At 42.9% G+C, this 26,134-nt stretch overlaps 1 protein-coding gene across 2 annotated transcripts in view; it reads right to left on the bottom strand.

Annotated features, from left to right (window-relative positions):
• Positions 1-26,134, bottom strand: part of CAMTA1 (calmodulin binding transcription activator 1) — a 3,052,768-nt gene that overhangs the window by 63,038 nt on the left and 2,963,596 nt on the right. For both annotated transcript variants that reach the window (XM_085604480.1, XM_085604488.1), the window contains exons 19-21: positions 14,600-14,620; positions 7,172-7,365; positions 5,890-5,964 (exon numbers count right to left, since the gene is read on the bottom strand). In XM_085604480.1, coding sequence (XP_085460606.1) covers positions 5,890-5,964; positions 7,172-7,365; positions 14,600-14,620 — 290 coding nt within the window. The remainder of the gene's footprint in view (positions 1-5,889; positions 5,965-7,171; positions 7,366-14,599; positions 14,621-26,134) is intronic.

Genomic DNA, 26,134 nt, shown 5'->3' with positions numbered 1-26,134 from the left:
GGAAGCGATAAAGGAAGAAAGAAGAGTGTGTAAGTGTGGGAGTAATAGATGAACGAAATGTAAATAAAATTCCACTGAGAAGCCGTCTGGGCCTGGGGCCTTGTCTTTTTAAAGAGTTTTTAACCCCTTCAATGCCCATGACGAGCTGGACTCGTCATGGGCTGCGGTGGCGCTGTGCCCATGACGAGTCCAGCTCGTCATGAACTCCGCCCGCTAATGAAAGGCGCGGCACTGGGCGGGGAAAGGGGCGGGCATGCAAGGGGTTAAAGCATTTAACAATTCTGTTTGTGTAAGTTCAGCTTCCAAAGAAGCTAAATCTATTTATTATGTTTTTAAGTGTTTTTATTTCATGCTTTTTTACAGTTTAAATGATTGTTTGCTTTTATGGCAATTGCCGAAATGAATCTTATTATATATATGTAAATGGTCTTCTGGGATGATATGCAAGTTGAACACACAAGTTAGATATACATCCTTTAGAGAGATCTGTGCGTAACCTGAAGGTCACAGGTTACAAGCCACAGGTGGCATTTTGATTCTGAGGTCAATAAAATGAGCCCCTTGGAGCTAGATAGCAATTAATATATCCTGTCAGGGCATAGAGACCAAATGGCAGAGTTTGCCATACAGGAAGAGTAGTTATAATTATTATGAGGATGGCAGTCGGGAACGGAAGGCTGTGGGTCTGTTTTAGGGCGGTGGTTGATCTGACGACATTTCTCCTGGTAGAGCAGACTGGCATCCACTTTTAGGGGTGCCAGGGTGGGGCTAGAGAGGCTGGTCAGCTGAGTATTACCACTGTCTAGGTCAAAAAGTACAAGCGCTTGACCAGTGGCTTAAAAAATGTTGTCGGGAAGACAGGGCTTGTTTCTGTGGAGTAGGCAACTCGGGCACTGGGCCATATGAGCATATTTTGCGGCGTAGTCTTTTAAAGATTGGTTTATGGCCATGTAGAAACCAAGGGACTTGGCATATCACAATAGAGGTGGAGAAACCTCTCGAAGGTTTCACTCTGCAGGCCATATCTTTTAGAGATTATTGCAAACGTCCTTCTTCTAGGATGGAATGGTGGCAAGACACGTTCTCACAAAATGGATGTCATTGTCCAATGGCACTCCAAGGCACAGCTGAATGTCACTGTTGAACAGGCGAACAAAAAGCATGTGGAGGGAGCTGGATCTCGATACCACATTTAATATAGGATGGAATATAGTTTCAACGCCTTTTCGGGTGTAGTAAGCGTTGTATAAATGAATTTTCAATTTCAGCGTGAAGCAGCTGGGTAACCAATAAATCATAAGAGGTTCATAACTGCACTAGACTGTCAAGAACAATCAGAGCTTTTTCCCCCTTGTATATACCAACTAAGTGGTTGAAGCAACCCCTGAAGAGATACATGGATAACTTCCAGAACATAGCATCAAATCACAGAAGGGCAGACTCGGCTTTCATCCTTCTGATGTTGATAAATCGTTTATCATTGACTTGTATACTAACAGATCGAATCATTGAGTTTGATACTAATAGCAATTCAGGCCCTAAATAAAAGTTTAGCTTGAGGCATGTACTGTAGAGTATAATTATTGTTCCCATTCTCTGGGAATAAATTAGGGATAATCAGTCTTTGTTACATGGTGGGTATACCTTTTTTAGACAAACAGTCAATAGAATTGAGCTGTTATGCATTACAAAACACATTCAGTGAACAAGCATTCTCATATTAAACACAATTTCAGTCCAGTTACATTATTTTAATCCCATCTAAAATTATTAGTTTAATTAATCCTTTGTGGTTGTATCCGTATTGCAATCGTGGAAAAACACTCCCTCCCTGTGGCTAACTTTGTATTCAATTAAAAATTATTTAGATGAAAAGGCAAGACGAAGATAATTAAAAATCGTGGCTATCAGATATGGTCTAGAATTTCCCTGCTATCTGAACTGAACAGTCTCACTTATAGATTAAGGGAGTAAATATCAGGATATTAGTCATATTATGCTGATTCTGAAGTGGATACTCTCAGTTGTGTTGGAACAATTTTAGGAGTGGGGTTTATGCTGCAGAGTAAACCGATTTATGATAGTTAGGATTCCCTTTGGGCATTTCTGGCAGGTGTAAATAAAGACATTTCAGTGGGAACCCTATGTTTTAGTCTGAAAATGTCCTGAAATGCTCCCAGCAAATGTTGGTTTTGCAGTTGCTGTTAATTTTAAATGAAAAGGCATAATGAAAATGGAGAACTAATACATCAACCCAATTTTAGTCTTGTATAAAATCTCTTGCTTTATTTTGAACCTACTAAAATCTTTTTACACTGTCTCGCTTCACAATTATGAATCATATGCTTAGTATGCTTCTGGGATAATCGAAAATACCTGTAAATGAATTTCTAGTTCGGTAACATATTTTATTTACCTCTGTATTACAAAAAATTGCCATTCTCTATCCTCCTTTTATACATGCCTGAACCCAGGACAGTTTCCTTATTTGCAGTCATAGAAAGGAAAATATAAATATGTGGTTTCATGTTAAAATATTTAACAACAGTTTCTCCGAAAACTTTCCTGACATTTTAACTTGCCTTTGAAAACAGAAAATGCTGCAGAAGAAAAACATGTCATTTGTCTTTTTAATGTAGTTTTCCCCATGTGAAGTTCTTCGAGGTTAAATGGGGTGTGCTAGCACCTCCCGCACCCCTAGTTCCAATGCTACTGAATAGTCCTGTGATATAAGTGAGTACACACCTGTCGGGGAGAAGTAGGGTTGTGAGAAATGTGCCTAAGTCCTTTTCTTCCCTCTTCCTTTTTTTGCACAAACTCTGGCTTCCTGTGACGTCAGAGCCTCAGATGCTTCGCGAACCGTTCATCAAGCATACACACAGGAGCCAATAATTGAGTGGATCATCCTAAAGATCTTTCCAATCAACATTCATGCTCCATTTTCACCCACCTCATCCAATCAGACACTGATTTGCCTGAGCATGCCTGCCCAATGGCTGGATGTCTATTGATTCTGTTGGAGCAACCCTTCTCTCCACAAACGGCACTCTGTCTACCTGGAAGCTTGATGTATGGTTAAAATGCAAAAGCCCCCCCGAGTCTGTCTGGTGGTGTCCAAACACCTATGACTAAACAACCCTATGAAAACAGAATTCCTTCTTATATCTCTGAAAAAATCCAACCTACCTGTACAAGAATGCATATACCCACTCTCCGCTGTGGAGTGCCACCCACCATTGTTCCGAATGCCAAGTCTCTTACTTCCATCTTCCACAATTGGCTCAACTTCCAGAGTCAAATCACAGCCATGGCCAAGAGTGCACTGTTTCACCCAAGGCTGCTCTGGATCCGAAACGCACACTTACCTCCACTCAAAACAGTTCTAAGAGTTGCAGCCTGCTTTGTTACTGGACACTAAATATTTGACAACATCACACCTATCTAGCCATCACACCTATCCATCCAATGGCTTTCCATTGAGGCGAGAGCTCAATTTAAAAGTGCCTGCACCACACACAAGATTCTGGAACTCCTTTCCTACGACCCTCTATATGACCCCACATCATACTACCTGTAAAATGGAAATATAGACTCTTCTCTTTGAAAGACACTTGAGCTATTGATCGCTTAAGAACTCTTGAATGTCTGTTTTTGCCTTTTCCTGCGCTGTAACTCAAATCATTTCTTCCGATGAGTGATGCAAACAATACACTTGTAAGTGCTCTGATACCCCTGAGCCATAGCAGCGATACATAAAATCTGAAAATTAAAATTAAATAGAAAAAAATCCATAGAAATGTTGTCCTTTCATATAAACATGCACGCACAGCTTTACCAAGTTTATAATCAATGAACAGGATAGCTTATCTTATAATTGGAGGTAGGGAACATGATTCTCCCTTTGAAAAAATTAACCCAGAAGCCCAAATACCCACAAATTCTGTGGTCAGTATTCCACGCCACCGGGGGCATGCCTGTTATTAGCATATGCTGGCTTTAGCGCAAGCATCTGTAAAATAAAATTAGAAAGTCCACTCATTCCACCCTAAATCTATTCCACTAAAAATTGTTAGTGGTATTTCTACTTAATGTTCTGAAATCACACTGAATTTATCAGCAGAATAGATTACCCTAAAGCCCCTGTAACAATTGTAGCCACTTTCCACAACATGACATTTTGCAATCGCCGTCCTCCCCTGAAAGTGAGACCACATTTACTGCATGTGCAAAGTGACCCAGACTGCTTGTGGCGACCTAGGTGGCTGCTTGGCACTGCTTTGCTCAGAACTGGCCCTGAATTTTAACAATCACCCTATTTCACAACAGATCCTGGTTTGCACAATCACTCAATTTCTTCCAGTCCTATTAGGATGCAGGTGCTCTGAGTTCTAAATACAGAGAAGGACAGGAGCAAATAGAATGGACAGGTATGGAATGGAAGAGTAAAGACACAGAGGTGTGCAGAGTACCGGGCAACCGTGTAAGCAGGACAGGACCTATTCGCAAACTGCATTTTGTACTGTATTTAATAGTTCAACAGTAGTACTACTTCGAAATGCTATTCACAAAAGTGCGTGCGGCGATTCTACCTCTGCCTTTCCTATCTTTCTCTGTGAAGACAACTTCATCCGGACTATAGCCTCTCGGCAACGTAAGTATACGTTTTAGTAGTAAATGTGAGTGTGTCTGGAAAATGGGGAATACTAACTACAAAATGGGAGAGGTTAAGAGAGAAATAGGGAGGGGTTTAATGAGGTACTTGCATGCACATACAAAAGAGTAAGCTTATACGTATTTCGTAGGTCGGGTGGAATTACAATTGCACTGGACAACGTTATTGCAAATTTTTATTCTTCTAAGATAGACACTCTAAGTGGCAGGGATGCCAAGACGTGGGTCCTGGGTTCATTCTGCTATTGGGCTGAAGCTGCACCATATTGGTGAGGACCAATCAGTTTAGCGTTGCTTGTGATCCGCTCTACAGGGGACAGGCAGTTTTAGATGGAATGTTGCAAATGGAGCATGGCCAATACTAATTTGCATATTGCCTATTCTGGACCATAATGGCAAATACAATGATGGATTGGAAAACAGTCCTAATTAAATTACCAGTGTCTGAAATTACTTAAAGAATTCTACCCATCCTTGTTTTCCCCCCTAAGTTAATAAAGCTCCAGGAGTAGTTGTTTGCTTTTAGTGTTATTCTAACACTTAACATTAGGTTTGTTTCCTTTCTGCTTGGATCTGTTCTGTAACATAGGCCTAGAGTGCACTCATTTGTGGTGATGTTCTTACAGAAGTAGATCCTTGCTATTTAAGTATGTAGTAAACAAAGGCTCACAATATTTTCTGAACTCTTTTTTCCAGTAGAAAGAGTGGTCTTTCCTACTCTACGACTAAATTGAATCATCACCACACCAAAATGCAGCATCAGTGAGAGCTCCGGGGGAAGCGAAGAAAGACAATGTAAATCTAGCAGCACATTGCACACAGAGCCCAGAGATCAAATCAAGAAAAAGAATATCACGTTTATTTAAGGAGGTTGGACATAGACTCCTATCTCACCGCTTGCACACATGCGGCCCTAATGAATCCACAACCAGGATGGCAATGTTTACTGTTTTGTTTGTGCCAATGGGTGCACACACTATAGATCCATGATAGGAAAAAATAGGCATCGCCACTGTAGAAGCACATCAAGGGATCATGGTGTAAAACAATTCCTTTAGCCATTTGAATATATATGGGTGTTTCACAAGATAATGTAAAAGGAGCATCACACATACAAATAACCATGAGTATTGAATTGTGAACTCTTATAGGGCACACTGTATAATGCAACAGACCTGATTAGCAAAAATACTTCAAAATGCCCCAGTGGTTGCATACCTGTGACGACAGCGACGCAGAAACCTCATTATCTTCCGAGCAGCTTGGTCCTGCTTCTTCGTCAGTAGACTGCTTCTAAACAGAGCAAAGCAGGGGTTTGGAAGGAAGATTAGTGACAGAGAACTGCTTGAAGGACAGCCGCATGGCAGCAGAAAAAAACACAGTCGTTCTCTCATAATGTGAAATGTAGGTACCACTTTGTGATGCTTACGCTCTTGTATGTGCCTGTAACCGATATCGAACACAACATGGCATCACATCGATATAGCGTGGCAATGATTATCTCAGATTAGGAGAGAATTACGTTATGTGTTGTCCTAAATTGAAACAGGAAACCGTTGAATTTGAGAAACGCCACTCTTATTTCTAGAATGATGAATATTTATCAAATCTGAGAAAGTTAGCCTAGCCTTGAAAAAGCCCCATTGTTTTCTGGGATGAAATAAATTGACTGTATTACCCACAATACAGTAAAATGAAATAAGATTTTTTTTTTACTACACAAGATTTATGAAACTGCTGAGTTTTCAATTTGGCTCATTAGAAATACTTGAAAATCAATTAACACAGATGACCAATTAAATTTCTGTTAACTCTTGGTTGTCCCCATCCCACTTCTCTCTGTTTGATATTTTTAAGGCTTTTTAGAGCGGTTAATCCAGGGAGTAGAGCACTCATTTTTTTCGGGAACGATTCTGAGTGTGGTGGCCCATATCACAACTGTTCAAATCAGTAGCTTTAGAAGTCTTTATGAATCCTCTACAAAGTGATTGTATGTATGTTGCCTTTCGGGTGTCCTCGACAGTCTTGAGCTCTTAAATTCTACAATACAGTAGAAAAATGTAATACAATAGTTGGAAATAATGGTGCATGTGCTGTGCATGTGGGCTACTTGCATTACCAAGATATCACCAGAAAAGTGTGACAAATTTATCCAGACCGGAGAGGCTGAGACCAAAAACCAGATTTTAGCTATACACAGCAGAGCACAGCTTACCTGCCACAATGAGATTTTAACCCGCAATAAAAATGAAGACTGTGTTGGATCTCGGCGTTCCTTCATGGTTATGCAGAGGCAGGGCAGAGGTAGTTTAGGCTAAAATGACTTTTGGAGGTTTCCTAAAAGGATCGCAGACCAGAAAGTCCACTAGGTACTGGCACAGAGTTAGTCTTAAGGAACTAGCAGTTGTGCCAACCCATCGAGGAATTGCTGTAGGCCAGTTGGCCACTGCTGAAGTTATGCAGTTACTGATCATAGAGCCCTGCTGCTCATGGAACGCACCTAATTCTGTGCTGCACGATGGAGACTGTCCGACGCCTTTGCCTCATCCTGCCGCATTCTTTGTAGCTCCGATAGTACTGCTGGATCAGCACAGCCGCACGCCGGCTCTGTTGAAACTTCTTTTGCTCGTAGTAGCTGCGAAACTTGCTCTGGATGAGGATGGCAGCCTGCGTCATCTTTTTATAAAGTGCATACTGGGGAGGAAAAGAAGCAAAGTATAAGATATTGCTGGAATCATTGAGTTTTCCTAGTGCTCTGGTCTCCAAAGACATCACTGTGGATATTGTACTTCAACCCAGTTCACAAGTGATTTGATCGTGAGCTGTTTTGTAAACACTGTACGGCCCTTGTAGGTAATCAGTCCGGTAGCCGGTAGTGTAGATTATATAAGTAGGTTTATTCAGCTACAAGTGAGATGGTAAGCACTGTTCCCCCCCGCTCAGCCCCATTTATTCCCAACCGGCCACTAATCCAAACCATGCACTCATAAACATTCTATTCCATCACATTCACACAGGCTGAGCAGCAAGGAACTAGGAGACCACAGGATATAACAAGCTGCTATTGCAACTTTCAAGCATAGTTGCTCAGCTGTGTCTGCTGTATGCTCTACAGTGTTTAATACTACAAAAAAAACCTAATTAGATATTCTTTGATTGCACAGAACTTCAAGCTAGCCATTGCTTCACCAGATAAAGCTCATTGCAACCTGGGATGTGGGCATCTGCATGGATTAATGTTGGAAATATTTGTGGGTAATACCAGACTTTCGAATGCACGTTCTCTTTCAATATTGATGGAACAGGCTAGTGATAATGAATCATATACACAGACCCACAATGGCTTGGGCAGTCATATTTCCCATGCCACTATGGACCCATTATTTCTAGTTCTGGGCTTTGTCTTCACAATGTACTGATGTGCTTTTTACAAGTGGAAAAGTTAACGTGAACCAGTACTAAAATACCTTTGACACACGTGTTAGTTAAATGAAAATCCATAACAGTAATCAAGTTGCCCAACTGACTAGAGCGTTATCCCCCATTCTGAGATGCTAAATAGGAATGGGGAGCACATTTGACCTGGGAAACACTGCATCCCAGGCCATCGTTATTTACCAGGTGTGCAGTTTGTTCCCTGGATAAGCTATTTGTCAACATGATATTGTCATGGTCCTTATCATACAGCTGAAACATGGTAGTTAATCCTTAAAAGTCGTAGGAAAAACTTGCCTTTTTCTATATTAAAACGTTTCGGAGAATTAAGCGTGCGTTGCAGTGCTATTTAGAAAATGCATTAGTTTGCCTTCTGTTGTCTGCATTACAAGTGACATCGTAAATTCAATTTCTAGGTTTAATATAATCACAGATTGACGAGGACAGAACTTCATAATACAAATTGCATTCATGTCAAAATGAATGTCAACCTTCCCTTGTCATTGATATTAATGTTTACCAGAATAGAATAAATCCATAGGGACAGTGATTGGATTTAGCAAGCACATAGTTAGCACTAGTGTGCAACAGAACAAGACAAGCAGGTGAAGCTACTGGCATCCCCTCCTGATCCACGCGGTGTTCAACCATTTGACAGGGGTATAATAGATTCACCTTAGCGCTGTATTGAATATAAATCACAAGACACAGAGAAGATTCAGATGAGTGATTGACGTCTATGTTATGAGCTACGTCTTGATCGAAACAATTTCCAGCTATTACAGATTCTTTGAGGAAGAACTGTCAATCACTGACGATTTTTCTGTATTACACCACATGGCCCAGCCTGACTTGTTGCTCCCGGTATTACATTATCCACTAACTCAACCAAAGCATATTGCCAAGTTGGCAGGATTAAATGTTATATTATTGGCACTTGCGCAGTGATCATCAGCTATTCTTGTCGTTTTTAGTGCTGTGGTTTACTGGGACTGAGCAAGTCTCAGCGTCAATTTGTGTTAGTGTGTAATGTACAGTGAATGTATTGGTGGATGCATATTATGGGCTAGAGCCAACAATATTAAGTGTGGTCGTGTGTGGGTGATGTTCCATTTGTCTGCTATATGGCCTGGTCTGTATTGGGTGGCATAGTGAGTGTCTCGGCGCTTTAATCTGTGCACGGAGCTTGTGTGTGTATAGAATGTGTCCTTAGAGCACTCTCGTAGGGCTACTCCTTTTGATCCAATCCTCATGGAGGGACGAGAGTCACAACGGCTGGTGTTGAATTAACATACGCGTGCGCTATGAGAACATTTGTTGCATATGCAGAGTGTAATGCTATGGAATTTAGTTTGGATTACAGATCTTAATTAGAAACTAGAGTATAGTGAAATATTGTCATTGGTATGGTCTTTGATACACTGTGGTTTACGCAGCACCATATGTCAAATAGCTCCTTTCTCTGATTCTATTCGATATGTCAGTCACAAATCACAAAAGGTTTGGAGGCGGCAATCATCTTGCCAAAATATTACATTCTTGGTGCTTTCAAATATCTTGCTGAATATTTTGATATGAAATCCTATGATTCCTAGACACTGGTCACCTTTCTAGAGCATGATGGAGTGATCAAGTGCCTTTTAGACCAATTTGTCCGACTGGCTAAGTCATCAGCACAAACTGGGCCATAATGTGGTTGTTAGACCTGGTACCTTGGCGTGAGTCTCCCTTCCACTTTTTGTCGCTGTGCCTCATGTGTTTTTATGGTGTTGGCCGCTCAGAGCACTGTGCCACTGCCAACCAGTGCCACAGTGCAAGTGCTCCCTATTTAAAATGTATATGTTGGTTGGATTCCATGATTGGCTTATTTGGTTTACTGTCAGACCCCAGTAAAGTGCACCAGGAGTGCCCAGGGCTTGTAAATACAAATGCTGCTGGTGGGCTTGCAGCACTGGTTGTGCCACCCACCGAAGCGGCCTGGTAAAATATGTCTAAGGTCTGCCATTGCAGAACCTGCATACAGTCTGGTACTGTTATGCTGACTGGGTAAGTGCACCCACTTCCCAGTCCCTAAACCTTCCCTTAACTTCATATTAGTCACCCCTATGGTAGGCCCAAGGGCAGGGTGCATTGTAAGCATAAGGTAGGACAAGCCCTGATGTGTGTGGCATGTCCTAATAGTGAATTACAGCCATTTTCGTTTTTCACTATTGTAAGGCTACCTGTTCTCCATAGGCCAGAATGGGCTGCTAGAATTGTTACATTCTATGATCCTAACAGACCCAGGGAACATGGTAGAAATTCGAGTTTAGTATGCCTGAACTCAGAATAATAAAATACATCTTTTAGTAAAGTTTATTTTAATATTCTGTGTTTGCAAATACCACTTTTAGAAAGTTGGTATTTGCTTGCCTGACCATTTCAGCCTGCCTCTGCTATGATGTGTATCTGCCTGTCTGGATGTGTGAGTGACAGGGCTGGGGAACCCCAGAGGGGCAGGGCTAGGTAGCCTGGTGGTGAATAGGAAGATTGGCAGTCAGATGGGTGGGAGGAGTACACCTGGCCTCTGAATAGGGTTGTGCTCTGCTACCACAATGCTGGCTCCACCTCCTGCGGAGCGGCTGATGTCTCTGCCCTGCACCCTGAATAGAAAGGCAGAGTCATGTCAACAGAGTGCTCAAGAACTGGTTTGGACCGGGCAAAGGCCCCCCTACCCCAGAGGAAAAAAGGAATTAGGGGTATAAGTATTGGGACCCTGCTCCCAAGAAATTAGATCAGATCCTGCTGAAACAAGAAGAACCTCTGCCAGAGGAGACGGAACTGGGAAAGCTGTAGGAGGAGTAACTGTCCCTGACCTGGGGGATTGGCCTGCAGTGGTTGCCTTGCTGCTAAAGGAGAGGAGAAAGACTACTAAAGACCTTGCTTCAACTTGTGCTTTGAAAAGATCTCCAAGGGCTTGAACTGAGCTTGCCCCCTGAACGAAGTCCCAGGACCAGTGGGCTTCATCTCCGGCTCCCCAGAGACTTTTGGAAGTGCCTGCTGCTGTTGTTGGGCCTTCTGAGGGACTGCGTGTCGCAAGGAGCTGGAAGCGCGACGCAAGGAAAAGAAGCGTGCCGCCGTCGGAGCTGTTGCCGTCGCATCTCGCAGAGAGTGTCGCCGCTGCAGCATCGCATCGAGCGGAAGCGTCTCGCATCGTTCTGGAAGTGTCTCGCAACGCCGAAGAAGCGTGTCGCCATCGCCGCCATCGTAGCCGTCGCATTGCACTGCATCGAGAGGAGGGTCTCGCATCGAGGAGGAAGCGTGTCGCCATCGCAGCCATCGTAGTTGTCGCATTGCACCGCATCCAGAAAAGCGCCTCGCATCCACGGAGAAGCGTGCCGCCGTCGGAGCCGCTGTCGTCGCATCTCGCAGAAGGGGGTGTCGCCGCTGCAGCATCGCATCAAGCGGAAGCGTCTCACAACGTCGGAGGAGAGTGCCGCTGCCAAGGCCGCTGTCGTCGCATCTCGCCAAAGGTGACGCCGATGTAGCTGACGCATCGAGTCGAGCCTTCTCGCAACATCGGAGAAGCGTAACGCATCTGGAAGATCCCGTCTTTATTACTTTTGCACCAAGAATTTCAACGCATCTGCATCGCTGCAACACTTTCGTTGCCCTGCGTGTTGCATCTAAGGTACATTGACTTAAAGTGTCGCATTTAAGAACTTAAGAGAAACTAAGCAATTAAGCAACCGTATTGTGTATTTTTAATCATTTAATGGTCTTGTAATAATCCTATATAAAGAATCCTTATTTTTAAATATAAATACCTGTGTGGTGTCCATTTGTAGTGTTGTCACTTGGTTACTGTATGTGTTCACAAATGCTTAACCTATAAAGCTCTGAGATAAGCCTTGTCTGCTCGCGCCAAGCTACCTAGAGGGTGAGCAGGGGTTATTTTAGGAGTGTAACCCCTTACCCTGACTAGAGTGAAGGTTCCCTGCTTGTCACAAGTACCTACCTGTGCAACCAGAGAACCCGGATTCTAACAGTGGTTATGATGTGGAGCACAATGGAGGATATCTGCACCTTAGGAACGAAACCGATAGACAGCCCATGCTGTTCAGGGATAGATCCACTATCTCAAGGGTCTTTAGGATTTAGTTTCCAAATACAACTCAGGCAAAAAAGAGATCACCTAATGACAACCTGGTGGTTGTGTCTGGATTTAAAACACAGTACTTTGCATCAGTGGCGTACTTAGATCTTTGGCCGCCCGTGGCGGTCCCTGCATTTGTCACCCTGTGGCAGCGGGGAGGTGCTGGTGATTCCTGCGTTTGCTGCCCCGTGACGGCTGCAGGTGAGTGCTCCAAAACGTGTGCCGCCCAAGGTGGACCACCCCACCCCCCCCCCACTATGCCACTGCTTTGCAGAAAAATACTTTACATGTTAACTGGAACTGTCTCACTGGCGTGCTCAACGATAAACAGACCGACCGCCACAAAAACCTGAAAACATCTTTTACCTTCTAATTTTTCTCATTTGTTTCTAGGTTGCAATACATTTTCCAGTTGCTTCCATCCTCCACCAATTCTTCTTCACATGCTTCACAACATGCATTCCAAAGCAGCCCAATAGTGGTATTATTGCATTACAAAGTCACACTACAGACACCCGTAGAGCCTTTATTAAATATAGTATTTATGTTAAAATCACAAAATGGTGGATTCTCCTTCTGTGTCTCTGGAGAGACAATAGTGCTGTAAATTCAGAGCACCAGCACTTAACTATGCTGTGGGGGCAGTCAACTTCTGCAACTGCTGACCAGTGCCTCACTATTAGGTAGTCATTTTAAGTTTTGCAGTAATCCCTTTTTAGGCACAATCAGAAGTTTGATCTCGCATCGACATTCCATGTAGCTTGCAAATTATGACCCCAGCCATACCTGGTGGGCTGTGTGCATGGGATAAACAGCAATAGTCTGAGTTTCACAGCTTGGTACAGAATACACCAGGTAATAATGACTATTCCGACTGTGAATTATGCGATAATTGCTCATCCACAAAAACAGAACCCAGAAAGTATCGGTAAAATGGGTGCACTATTGCCAAACTATTTTATTGCAGGACTTATAAAGAACCCCATACAGGGGTTGGGATGATGGATGAGCTTATGTAAACTTGCTAGGAAAGTACTCAAACATTATCTTCCGCAAGAATGTTGACAGTGGAGGCAAGTGGGAAGGCAATGAACGCAAAGTATTGTGCCACAAATATGCCCAACCTGCACCTAGTGACTGCACTGCAACCATCACCGACACATGCATAGTGCCTAATGCACAGAGAGGACCAGGCCAATCGAGGATGAGTGAGCTGTAAATTAGGGAAAAGACACCATCTCAATTCCATTGCATTCATTGACCAATGACCCCAACGTCTTTGATAAAAACTAGACCCTTAAGATAAATTTCTGGATGAATGACGTCACGTTCATTGAGTAGCCACTGAACCATCAAGTTAAATGCTGAAGTCTCATGAAAAAATATAGGCATCAACCAGGTTGAAATCAGCTCGACTACATGCACTCGCAGGTCTTCTGCATCCTCTGTAAGACTGTGAATGCTTTTCAAGAGTAACATTATTCATTCAAAATTTAACAAAGGCCTTGGAGGGACATCCGTCTTTAGCTGGCAAACTCGTTTCATTGCCAGTCTAAGGTACGTCTCCAACTGATGCTAAATGGTTCTCCTTTCTCGGTAGGGATTGGTGAATTGAAGGATTTGCCTCGATTATGGGGTAAAATCCCATCAGGAAAAGGTCACATGCGTTGTAGATGAAAAGGGAATGCGTATATTTCATACTCCTCTCCAGAGGGCGTTTGCCCCATGCCTTGCACCCATCATGAGATTAATGCGGAAAGTAATTTGAAAAGATATGATGGGGCGAGTTTCATATGTGGAAAGGCAGATTCTGCCACAGAAGAATATCAGTGAATTACGCATTGTCTCGGAGGTTAGTTACCTTTGCAAGAACCCTCATGTACGTACTCACGCACGCACGCACGCACGCACGCACACACACACACCTGTTACACAGATCTGCGGAACAGCATCAGTCTACAGTCAAGGCAAGATCCTTAATGTTCCGTGGAGTACCGGCACACTCACAGACTATGTGCATTTTAGAGGATCTGGATTGTAGGTAACCATCAATACCACTTGATCAGCGCTGCCCCTGCCTACAAAACACAGGTTACTGAATCGTGCCCTCTCCGGTGTTCTCTGCTACCTCAAACGCACTTGGAGCAGGCCTAGCAGCCACAGATGCATGCTACATCGCACCATCGGCACTGGTTCCACTCGTAACATCTAACAGGAAAAACAGCACAGCCTTGTCGTACTTCCGGTTCCGTGTTAGTCAGAATGTGACCGCAAACGTGGCGTCCATGTACCACAGAGGACTAACGCGTTGAGAAAATGCTTTAATATTGCTATATATGTATCTTATTAAATTATTACCTTCAAGGCTATCCACGTAAGCTTGAGGATGAGAATAAAATAAAAGGTCAGCGTTGTATTTATAGAAAGCAAGCTATACATTAAAAGCGATAAATGTCAATAAACAATTTTTCAGACTTTGAAATAAAAGATGCATGACAAATGGAGCTGGGTACCCAAAACGTTCCTCGGGTACCAGAGCGGAAAGCTGTGTCGGTATTAGAAGATTCATCAGAGAAAAATGTCAGTCATAATATTCACAGAGCAGTAAACAGGTTTCAACATTTACAAATATTACAGGATGAAAAGTAAAAGCAAAGGTGGACGCTAATCAAAGCAGACACGCGCCTCTAACTTCGTAAAGAACTGACAAGCTGCTGTCTACTCCATCTCTTTCCCCACCCCCTCCCCCTTCCCCCCCCCCCTTCCCCCCCCCCCCCGAGTAGATAACGGGGTTCCTTGAGTCCAGCGAAAAAGATTGAATGGCTCTATTGCCCAAATATATAAGCAGCACATTATGGCTTAAACCGTGAGGTAAACAGCTTTCTGGAATGAGGATATATACTAATGCTTTTGTAAATTATTTTTTCAGACGGTTAAATAAGTAAATACAGATTCTCAGCCCAAGCTCTGGAAAAAGACTTACATTTCATTATATGTGGAATTGGCAGCACATGCAGCAACGCCTCGTGGAATTCTGACACCGACACACAAGGTGGCGCTGTCTGGCTAAATTAGAGATGACCACAATAACAGTCAATTATTAATTCAATATATATTAAAACTTACTATCACCTGTCGCCCAAGCCATTCCTACAGCTGTGGTGGCCTGGAAATTCGAAATGTCACACTTGTAGGAGTGTGATGGTTAGTAGTTGTGGGGTTACTATAATTGGTAGGGCTGGCAGGGGCAATGTGGTGCAAGCTGCAGCTGCCTCCTGACGAGAGCCGTGGCACTTTTTTTTTAGTTTTTACAAATTAAGCACTGGCCACCGTGGTTGGGCACCAGGCCCAACTCACCCATGCACGCACGCGTGCGCACACCCTCACACACCTTCTCTCTTCTACACCCTCAGATGTAAATCTGCATAAATACGTTTGTGAACATGCACACTCTTCAGGCCTAGCCACGGTGGGTACAAGTGAAGAGTACATGAGTGCTGGAGAGGCTGTTCTGTAATAGTTAGTAGTGACCAGCCCTGATAGACAGGTGATGTGCCTGACCCAGTTGTACTGATATTATTTTCTGAGTAGGACGGCTTTGTGCTTCTCTACCAGGACAATCCCATTGCCATCCACCCCAGGTCGGTTCTTAAAGTAATTACCTCCGGTAAAACGCGTATATAATGGTAGGATAGCTAACTCTTTGAATTGTTTTGCTAGTCTGTTCGCATATTTCGGCGTTCTTCACCAGGACAGGAAAGGTAGGTGGGGAATCACACCTGAGTGCTTAGGTGCTTTACAGGGTCCAGGGAGAGGTTTCCCAGTTTTAATAAAGTACAACATTCTCCAAAGTGGGTTTCATATCTTTAGCAGTTGTACCCGCATCTAACAGGAGAGCGCATTTTCCTGCTGATCCATCAAGATGCCATATGCCCACAATAATTTGTGGAAGTGTGTGATTTGGAACAGCCTGGTGCAGGATGTAAAATATACTAGCTCGTGCCTGTAGTAGCTTGGTAGAAACAAACTCTTGTAAGTTACAATAGAGCAAACGCACTCACCTAATTGGTTAAACAAATAATCTCCCACGTTTAAAAGTATATTCTCTGCATAACGCCCAGGAGTTTAAGACTGGTAACCAAACATTAATTGAAAGTCCAGCCAATACAAGCACTCTATATATAACTGAGTGTCTGATTATTATTAAATCAGTCCGTTTACTTTCTTGGATATTTCCATTTTGTAAATGCATTTGCATACTAAATATTGGGGAACAGCTATTTCAACGTGGTTCTTACCACGCTTTGCAATTACATCGCATGCGTTACAACGCATGCGATGTTACAACGCATGGTAAAAACAACGCATACCATTACATCGCATGCGCTTTTACAAGGCATGCGATGTAATGGCTATCCACGTCATTGTGAGGAAACTGAGGCTGTTTCCTCACAACGATGTGGACCTCTGAGCGGACCTCTGACGGCACAGGAAGCAGGAACCGGGAGCAGAGACGGCGACGCTGGAACCACAAGGAAAGAGGTAAGGCTGATTGTGCTTGGGGTGGGGGTAGTGATTTAGGGTAGGGTAGTGTAGTGTAGGAGTGTGGGTAGTGTAGTAGTGTTTTAGGGTTAGGGGTAGTGTAGGGGTGGGGGTAGTGTTGTAGTGTAGTAGTGTTTTAGGGTTTAGGGTAGTGTAGGGGTGGGAGTAGTGTGGGTAGTGTAGTAGTGTTTTAGGGTTTAGGGTAGTGGAGTGGTGGGAATAGTGTGGGTAGTGTAGTAGTGTTTTAGGGTTTAGGGTAGTGTAGTGGAGGGAGTAGTGTGGGTAGTGTTGTAGCGTAGTAGTGTTTTAGGGTTTAGGGGTGGGAGTAGTGTGGGTAGTGTAGTAGTGTTTTAGGGTAGTGTAGTGGTGGGAGTAGTGTGGGTAGTGTGGATAGTGTTGTAGTGTAGTAGTGTTTTAGGGTTTAGGGTAGTGTAGTGGTGGGAGTAGTGTGGGTAGTGTAGTAGTGTTTTAGGGTTTAGGGGTGGGAGTAGTGTGGGTAGTGTAGTAGTGTTTTAGGGTTTAGGGTAGTGTAGTGGGAGTAGTGTGGGTAGTGTTTTAGTGTAGTAGTGTTTTAGGGTTTAGGGTAGTGTAGGGGTGGGAGTAGTGTGGGTAGTGTAGTAGTGTTTTAGGTTTAGTGTAGTGGTGGGAGTAGTGTGGGTAGTGTTGTAGTGTAGTAGTGTTTTAGGGTTGGGGTAGTGTAGGGGTGGGAGTAGTGTGTTGTGTAGGTGTAGGGTTGTCACTTACCTTGCATACTTTTACCACGGGTATAGCTCTACCATGCATGCCTTTGCGTTGTAATGGCATGTGTGTTAAAGGCATACTCGTGGTGAAAGTATGCGAAGTAATGGCATAGTAGTAATACCCGCGTTGTAATGGCACGCGTGGTATTAGTATGCGATGTAATGACATACATCCCTAAATATTGAATGGCTAACTAACCAATTGATATAGTTAACATTTGTTATACCCATTATTCTTTTGGAACTTTATTTGTTGCTGTGTTAATATCGAGTTAACTATATATGCAGCCAAAACAGAGCAAAACATTCTGCTTCTAGGGGCTCACCCAAGTGGCTATGAAGAGGTTAAAATACTGAAGAGACGACATACCTTAGAAAAGATATAGACTCAAGAGGTTAATTATTCTCCTATTTTGAAATGCCTTAATATTTCACAGCCATATCTTATTCCGGCAAAAGCATACATTTCAATTTTTTCCATACAACATAGAAATATTAATTAGGAAAAACTGATCACACTGCAATTTCTGAGAGGCTGTGAATACTGGCTGTAAATATATTCAAATTAAAATACATTTGCATTTATACAGCTAAGCAGCACTTGTTGCATTCACAACATTACCGTTATAATTTCGATGTACTTTCTTGCAAACTGCATAGCGCTATTTAACTATTTTAGAGTTACCGACTATAATGAATATAAATAAGAAATCTAAAGTCTCAATACATAAAATACACGTTATTAGAATTATGAGAAGCTGCATTCAAAGAAAAATCCTATTTACTTATCTGAAAATGTTAATTATTAAATGTACTGTTTTTACCTGGCTGACGCAATAGTAGGGCTCACTTGGGTGCCCCCTAAAATTTGCTTAAACAAGCGTTGTTGTGTGTAAAACATGGTGACTTCAGGAAGTCTCAAGTTAATAGAATGTTTGGAAAAATACTTGTTTAATATCTGCTTAGAATGTTTCACATTACGAACATAATACGTCGGGCCGGAGAAGGAGAAGGGAGTGGGGAGTGGGGAGGGGGGAGTTGGGGGACAAAAAAAAAAGAAAGAAAGAAAGAAAAAAAGTAACTCGCCACCATTTCCTGCAGCATCGCGCTCTTCCTTCATCTGGGCACAGGCTCCCAGAATGCACTGCAGTCAATCCTGATGCTACATGAAGGCAGCGTCAGTATTGGCCCGTAAGCAGACTAGGAGCATGTGCCTGCTTTCTTCAGCCTCAGCAACGCAGCTGGAGAGAACTTCACTGCGCATGAGGGTTTGGCCGGCCTCAGACGGCCTGCAAAACCCTCATGCGCAGTGAAGGGAGTGCCCACCACTCCCCCACCATCCCCTGGTCCCACCCCCAAGACTCGTCAGAGTCCTAGGGGCGGGGCCAGGGGATTAAAATAAAACGATAATATAACAGGTTTAAAACTTGTTTTATTATAATTATATTTGGGGGGGGGGGCGCTCCTCCGCTCTAATGGAGCAGCCGCCACTGCGAATGTGATCAGTAAACATAACTACTCCAGCAAAGAAGGGATGGGGTATGTTTATCCACTTTGGTGAATGCACTACAACTCCAAAAGCAGAAGTGACAGACGGTGCGAAAGAAGTGCATTCAACACTTCAAGGTCCCACACCGTATGCAGAGCTCATAACAAAACACAAAAAGGTGGTGAACGAAATTGACTCAACCTGGGCAGTGTTTGTAGCAATGCCCATCAAGCATTAGTGACACAATGCAACTCATGGTGCTCAGTGCAGGGAACAGCAGATAGACAAATGTGTACGCGAGATACAAGCCAGGCCTGCTCATGAAAGGAATAAACAATTAAAGGTTTGGGCATTCGGGAGAGAAAAAGGGAAAAGTGAACATCTTCTGCAATGCAGTAAACTCAAAGGGTAGTATACTGCTGAGCATGATTAGTACTTCACCTTAGACATTAACCTGCATTACAGGTGGTTGAAAATACCGTGAAAATGCAAGTTTTGCTGTAATTCTACCTGACTTAAACAAAACATGTAGCCATCTGTGTTTACTGTTCCTTGGAGCCTCAAGAGGTTTTCTAGAATACAAAACAGCGGTTCCATATAATTAAAAATGTTTGAGGCACTAACAGCTACAATCACCTGTGAAAAAACAATAGGTGACTGGATGAAAACAGTAAAACAACATCCATGACAACCTCTAACGCAGATGCTGAGAAGGTCTCTCTTCTAGAGCTAATGTGAAAAAAGCATGAATTTACTAAATTCAAAAATGCAACACTTTCCACTGGCAGTGAATGGCATATTTGGGGTTAATGACGGCTATTATAATTTTTTTTGTTAATGGTTTATCTTTGCTGAATCAAACATGGAAGACATTTTCAGGATCACTAAGAGGGCTTGGCAAATAAGGTTATACACTGCAAATCAGTGGGATTCTAGCCATGGCTGTCCCTTGATCTTCAGCCCATCCACAACATGGCTGCCTGTGGATGAACATCAGAAGGTCCGTGGAATTTGGGGGGTGGTATTTGGACGTTCATTGTTCCTGCCATGCGAGGCATGTGGACCGGGCAGGAAATAGACACGCACTGGGAGAAAAGTCTGTTCACATTAAGGACAGTTTTTTCTGAAGAACAATAAAATAGCAAATAATTAAATTCCCCACAAATGCTATCTCAGATGTGACTTTATAATTTTACTGCTAAAATACCTTATACTTATGTTTGTCTCCAGTTTCCCATTTAATAAGGGCATATTTTTTTCTAACATTATATCATTCATAAAAATATTTTGTCCACCAAGGTTTTAACAGCCTTCCAGTAGTTCGGAAACATGTACATTTTGTTTGATTACAGGACATCTGAAGAACACAGTAAACGCAACAAACACGTTGCATATGTCATGCATTCATGTGAGGGAGAAATATAACAATAGCAACACATAAGGCAATCAATACATTCATGTTTAGAGAGACAGAAATCCACCTAGGGGAGCTTGTTCGTGTCACATGCTGCAAAACAACAGCTGGAGTCAATTATCAAAGGCACACAGAGCTTGGTGAGTGCTCCCCAGCCTCTTCTTCACAACCAGAAACCATCTATTATTGGGTGTAACAAAAGGCAAAGCAGTATGCAATTTACAAGAGCCATGTATACAATAAGAGGCATGGCAATGACAGCTAGAGTCACAAATGCGCATGTAATGTAAATGTAATGTAATGGGGTTTTTATAAAGCGCAGGTTGCACTCCAGGGAGCATCTTTGCGCTGTAGAGAAGAATCAGATCCTGATGATGATACATGCGGAAGGTAATTAGACTAGATTCTTGCACTGCCATTCAGGGAGAGCAAAAATCCAAGTCTTGAGGGCCTTTCTGAAAGTCGCTTCTGTAGAGTTTTGACGGAGGGAGGAGGGAAGAAGGTTCCAGGCCTTGGACCCAAGTACTGCCAGAGATTTTCCTCCTTTAGTCTTGAGTCTGAACTTAGGAATGATAAGAAGATTGGCCGTTTGAGACCTAAGGCATCGCGTGGGGTTGTAATGTTTAAACATTTTTAGTATGTAGTTGGGTCCCTTTCCATTGAAAGCCCTAAAGGTGATCAGTAGAATTTTAAAGAGCACCCTTTTGTTAATAGGCAGCCAGTGTAAGAGGTTCATTGCTGCCGTAGCTGAGGTCCTCTTTTTCCACCCTAGTACTAATCTGGCAGCCGCATGCTGTACAATTTGTAATTTATGGCGGACTTCTTTGTTAGTCCCTGCGTATAGGCTATTACAATAGTCGATGCGGGAGGTGATAAGGGCTACTGCGACCGTTTTCCTTGCAGAAAGGGGAATTAGGTCGTAGAATTTCCTGAGTCCTTTAATGATTCCGAAGCAGGTCCCTGCTACGGCTGTGGCTTGCTGTTTGAAACTCAGGGTGGGGTCAAATTTGATCCCTAGGTTACGGACTGAGGAGGCAGTGCTAGGGGGAGCAATAGCATCATCCGGCCACCATACTGAGGGATTGAAGAAATTATCCTTACCAAAGGGAAGGATTTCTGTTTTCCCAGTATTGCACTTGAGATGATTCAAGTTCATCCATTTGAAAGTGGCGGTAAGGCAGCTTTGGAGCCTTCTTTCGGCTTCTTGGGTATCATTTTCCAGTATTAGGATGAGCTGAGTATCATCTGCATATGCAATGGTGTCTATGCCAAAGGATGAGATAAGAGTGATTAGCGGGGCCATGTATATATTGAAAAGTGTGGGACTTAAGCAGGATCCTTGAGGGACTCCAGATCCTACTAACTTTTCCTCTGATCTGTACTGTCCTAAGACCACAACTTGTCTTCTATTCACGAGAAAGCTCTTTATCCAGTTCAATGCGGTTCCAACAATTCCTGCCGCGGCTAGTCGGTCTAATAGAATGGCATGAGACACCGTATCAAACGCCGCGGAAAGGTCTAATAGAACCAGGACTGCTTTCTTTCCCTGATCTAATGCTCCACGGAGAGTTTCGGAGGAAAAGATCAGGGCTGATTCTGTGGAGTGTTGGGCTCTGAAACCTGCCTGGTTGGGATGCCAGATGTTATTATTTTCCATGAAGACAGTAAGTTGTTTGTTAACAGCTTTCTCTGTAAGTTTACAGAAGGCTGGGAGTAGGGAGATCGGACGGAGGTTTGTAAGGGTAGCGGGGTCCGGTAGTGCTTTTTTTGCATACCAGCCAAGATCTCACCATGACATCAGTGGAAAGAGGTAACTACCAACAGTGACGCGCTAGAGTGCTCATAACTAACCACAATGCAAAGGATACAACAAATTATCCACACTACCAGATAATAAATATACTAAACACTCAGATATCAAAGCACAGATACTAATTATCCATAATGACATCATAGAATTAAAGGGTTATGAACGCTGACAAAGAGTAAAGGCAGGTCTACACACTGACGTCCAAGAATGAAACTATATCCAGGCTGATATTAGCGAATGAATGGATCTGTCGATATAATTTGACATGATCGCATCATCAAATCAATATAATTATCCATGACCACATAAAATGAATGTAACTATCAACACATATCAAAGTGTGAATATATGGATCTGTACTGATATCAAAGGATGAAGTAACTATTAAAACTGGCACCAAAGAATGTATATAACCAGCACAATGGCATTAATGAATATAATTTTCCCAGCTGATGTGTAAGAATGGATATATGTATTCATACTGACATCGAAGAAAGACTAAGACTATTGGATTTGATTGGGTTGTTCTTTTTTCCCTTTCATCCTATGAACTCTTTTAGTTGTGCTGTTTCTAATTGAATATGGGCCTGATGTACAGCAGGTTGCAAATAGTAGTTTTAAATTGCACACCACATTTTTAGGAGTGCAATTTTGCGATGCTATAAGTGGTCACATCAAATGTTGTCCATTTGTGGGAGGAGGGACGAAGAACGACTTGCCAAATTAATACTAATTAGGCAGATTTTTTTTGTTCCTCCCCCACACACATGTTGGGTGGCATGTAAGTAACTACATTACTGCTTTCCTACATTCACATTTCCAAATGGAAAACATGTTATTAAATTCATCCTGTGTTCCTTAAAGGTGCTCCTTTTAGAACAAAAAAAATGCTTCCTGTTTGAGCTGACATCGCTCAGGGGAACAAACTGTGATACCCTGGACAACCTGCCTGTTCCCTCCAAAGATGAATAACAGGATTCCCAAAGAGGAAGCTTTCTTATGTCGACACCTTCCTCTCTGTGAATCAGTTACCAATCCCTTTGAGATGTTGGTAACTTTTCAATGGTTTTCAGCCACAATTCCAATCAGTAACCACTGATGCATACCACTGCAAAACGCAATTATCAAGAGACGCCCCGAAATTGACCCCTATTAATTGCAATTCAGAACTATTCGCACAACCTCTTTTGCATATCTGAAAAGCTTCTCCCATTTGTAAGTGGCGTTCAGTACATGGCCGAACAAGATTTTGCAATTGCAAACCCCGTGATTTTGTGAAGCAACTGCAAAAAGGTGTTACAAGTGGCTTTATTTATGGGGTGACTATCACAATACCGGTGTCAAACAGTCCAGCTGATTCGGATGAATGTTTGTCTTTTTTTTTAACGAGGCAAACAAGGAGATAGGACAACTAAGAAACCAAGAAGCTCGCTCAACTATACCTCATACTACATTAGTCCACGGTAGCTGTAAGCGCCTGAGGCCGTTTCTGACTACTTTTAAAATGGATGATATGAAAACAGAAAAAGAGCGATTTTCACTTTCTCCTATTTTACGCAACATGGCAACTGCTATTTTCACTTTTTTCGTTACAAATTGCTAAATAACTTGATCTTGATAGAAGGCTAAAAATCGCCACCCCTTGTAAAGTGGCTTCTCTACCCAGGTCTTAAAAAATGACTACATTTAATTCATTTTGTATATTGGTATACACTGGTCGAATCCACACAATTTTGAAACATCTAATTGAGATGTTATATAGGAGGAAGCCTATTCAAACTACTCCTTACACGTTTTTTCTATAGCTGCTAGGGGCAAGCCAATTATTAGGCCTTAGCCTCAGTTAAAATCACTCGACACATACTCTCTCATGTTTGTTTAAACACAAAGGCACCTATGGTACTTTCCACACTCTACCGCATCCAGAGTGATGGCGTGGAGAGGTACTAACTTGGGGAGTGTTTTGTGAGGGTAGCCTTCATTTGAGGTTCCGCGGGATCTCACAGAGCAAGCTACATATTGCATAGACAGGTCCTACAAGTAGGGTGCCCTACACATTCGGAACAGGCAACACAACTACAAAAACTAAGATTGTTTCTAGTTCTTTAGACTGCATCAGTAAACATGGGATACACTAATTTAACAGCGCCATTCACTTAGTGGCAGTGACGTAGCTATACTGTGGTGGTCTCTGAGTTTGCTGCCCTATGGCGGCCAGAGTGAAGAGCAGGAGGGGTGGGGGCGGGGTCTGTTGGCGAGATCTTCGTTTCCCTTGCCGCCCTGTGGTGGGCAATTGAAAAGGGGGGTTTGGGGGTTGCCGGCCCTGAGACTGCAGGTAAGAGCATTTACTGGCTTTAATCCTAACATGTACAATTCGGTCCTAAAACACCCACAAGTTATAACCTTCTGGAGGTGCTGTCAGCCCCACATATTAAGAACTAGTGAGTATGGTAAGGACACAGAAAGAGAGATTCACAAACTTAAAAATGAGCTCTTAACTTTGATGAGCACTTCTAAAGTCCCTCCAAAAGACCCTGACCAAACAAAACGGCATAATGTTTATAATTTTTAGCCAGTCTCAGGCAGACGCAAGAATCAAATGGATGACAGATTTGTTCATGTTCAGATACCCCAGAAGATCTACTTCCACCAAGTGGGGTTGGGTGGGTGGAACTCGTGGAGTTTTACTCACCGGAATTCCGTGGAGTTACCGAAAAACTCTGCGAGATTCCGCGGAGTTCTGAGATTGGTGGAATTGTAGTAATGGATTTGAACATAAGAGCTTCCTGTTGCCACTGAAGTCAGCAGAGGCGAATGCATTGAACCAATGAAGCATTTTCATGGAATTGAATAAAATGTTTATCACGTTTACAATACGCACATATATTCATGTATACGCAGGACATTATTACACATAAACTGTTCCCCCATGATGGCAACAGAACTTTCTGTACATAGATTAGAAGAGAGGACGCCAAGTGTCATCATTTTGCAGCTGACCACAGGTAATGGCACAGGTGGCTCGGCTAATGGGGCATACATTTCATTTAGCGCTCTGAGTGGCAGGTACTATCGGTTGGAAGCTGAAGTGAGAGTGTACTTAACAAATATACCCCAGACCGGCCTGTCACCAAGCCGTGCAGAGGAACACAGACTGGAAGGAAGAGGAGGTGATCACTATCACAGCCTTCAGAGCCCCTCCACAAAGAGCTCCAGTCAGAACAGTTCTTCGCATCTCAGGACATCTCAGAGTCCAACATTCCACTAGAAGTCGATTCAAATGCCTGCTCAAAGTAACATTTGTATGCCATCTCAAAGCCGCTCATCGAAGGAAACACGCAGCGCAAATTATTATAGGACTGCTCCTATGCTACAGAGCCTTTGTATCTGCAGTCAATTACCCAAATTCCGACTGTTAACAGTTGCACTTCAATAACTTGGCAGGAATCCCCATCACTCCCACACTCTTTCCCATGTATTCCTCTTAGCAGAATATTTGCATATGTCGTTTTCTGCATTATAGTGCTGCATATCCAGCTTTATGAAGCAGTCGCAATCTTTGAAAGAACAATATTGGGATGGTAAGAATCAGAGTCAGATGCAGTGGGGAGATATGTCTCACATGGTCTATTTTCATGAAAAGCTTCTTGAAAGTAGTATTTGTATGTTCTGTTGTGTGTTTTTTTTGCTTGCGCGTTACTTTACCAGCCTGTCCAGGATCCTCCGGCTCTTGTCGTCAGTGCAGCGCTCGAAGAACACGCTCCTGTGCACGAGGAGGAAGGTGCTTGGAAAGGAGCTGGACGTGACTTCCCAATGTCAAGCAACATGCACGGGCAAACGACAATAAGCTGACAGGGTTAAAAACACGTGTAGGAATGCACTGATGTTACTCCAATTA

The sequence above is a fragment of the Triturus cristatus genome, chromosome 1_2 (assembly GCF_964204655.1).
Source record: "Triturus cristatus chromosome 1_2, aTriCri1.1, whole genome shotgun sequence".
NCBI lineage: Eukaryota > Metazoa > Chordata > Amphibia > Caudata > Salamandridae > Triturus > Triturus cristatus.
This window is presented reverse-complemented; position numbering and strand designations above follow the sequence as displayed.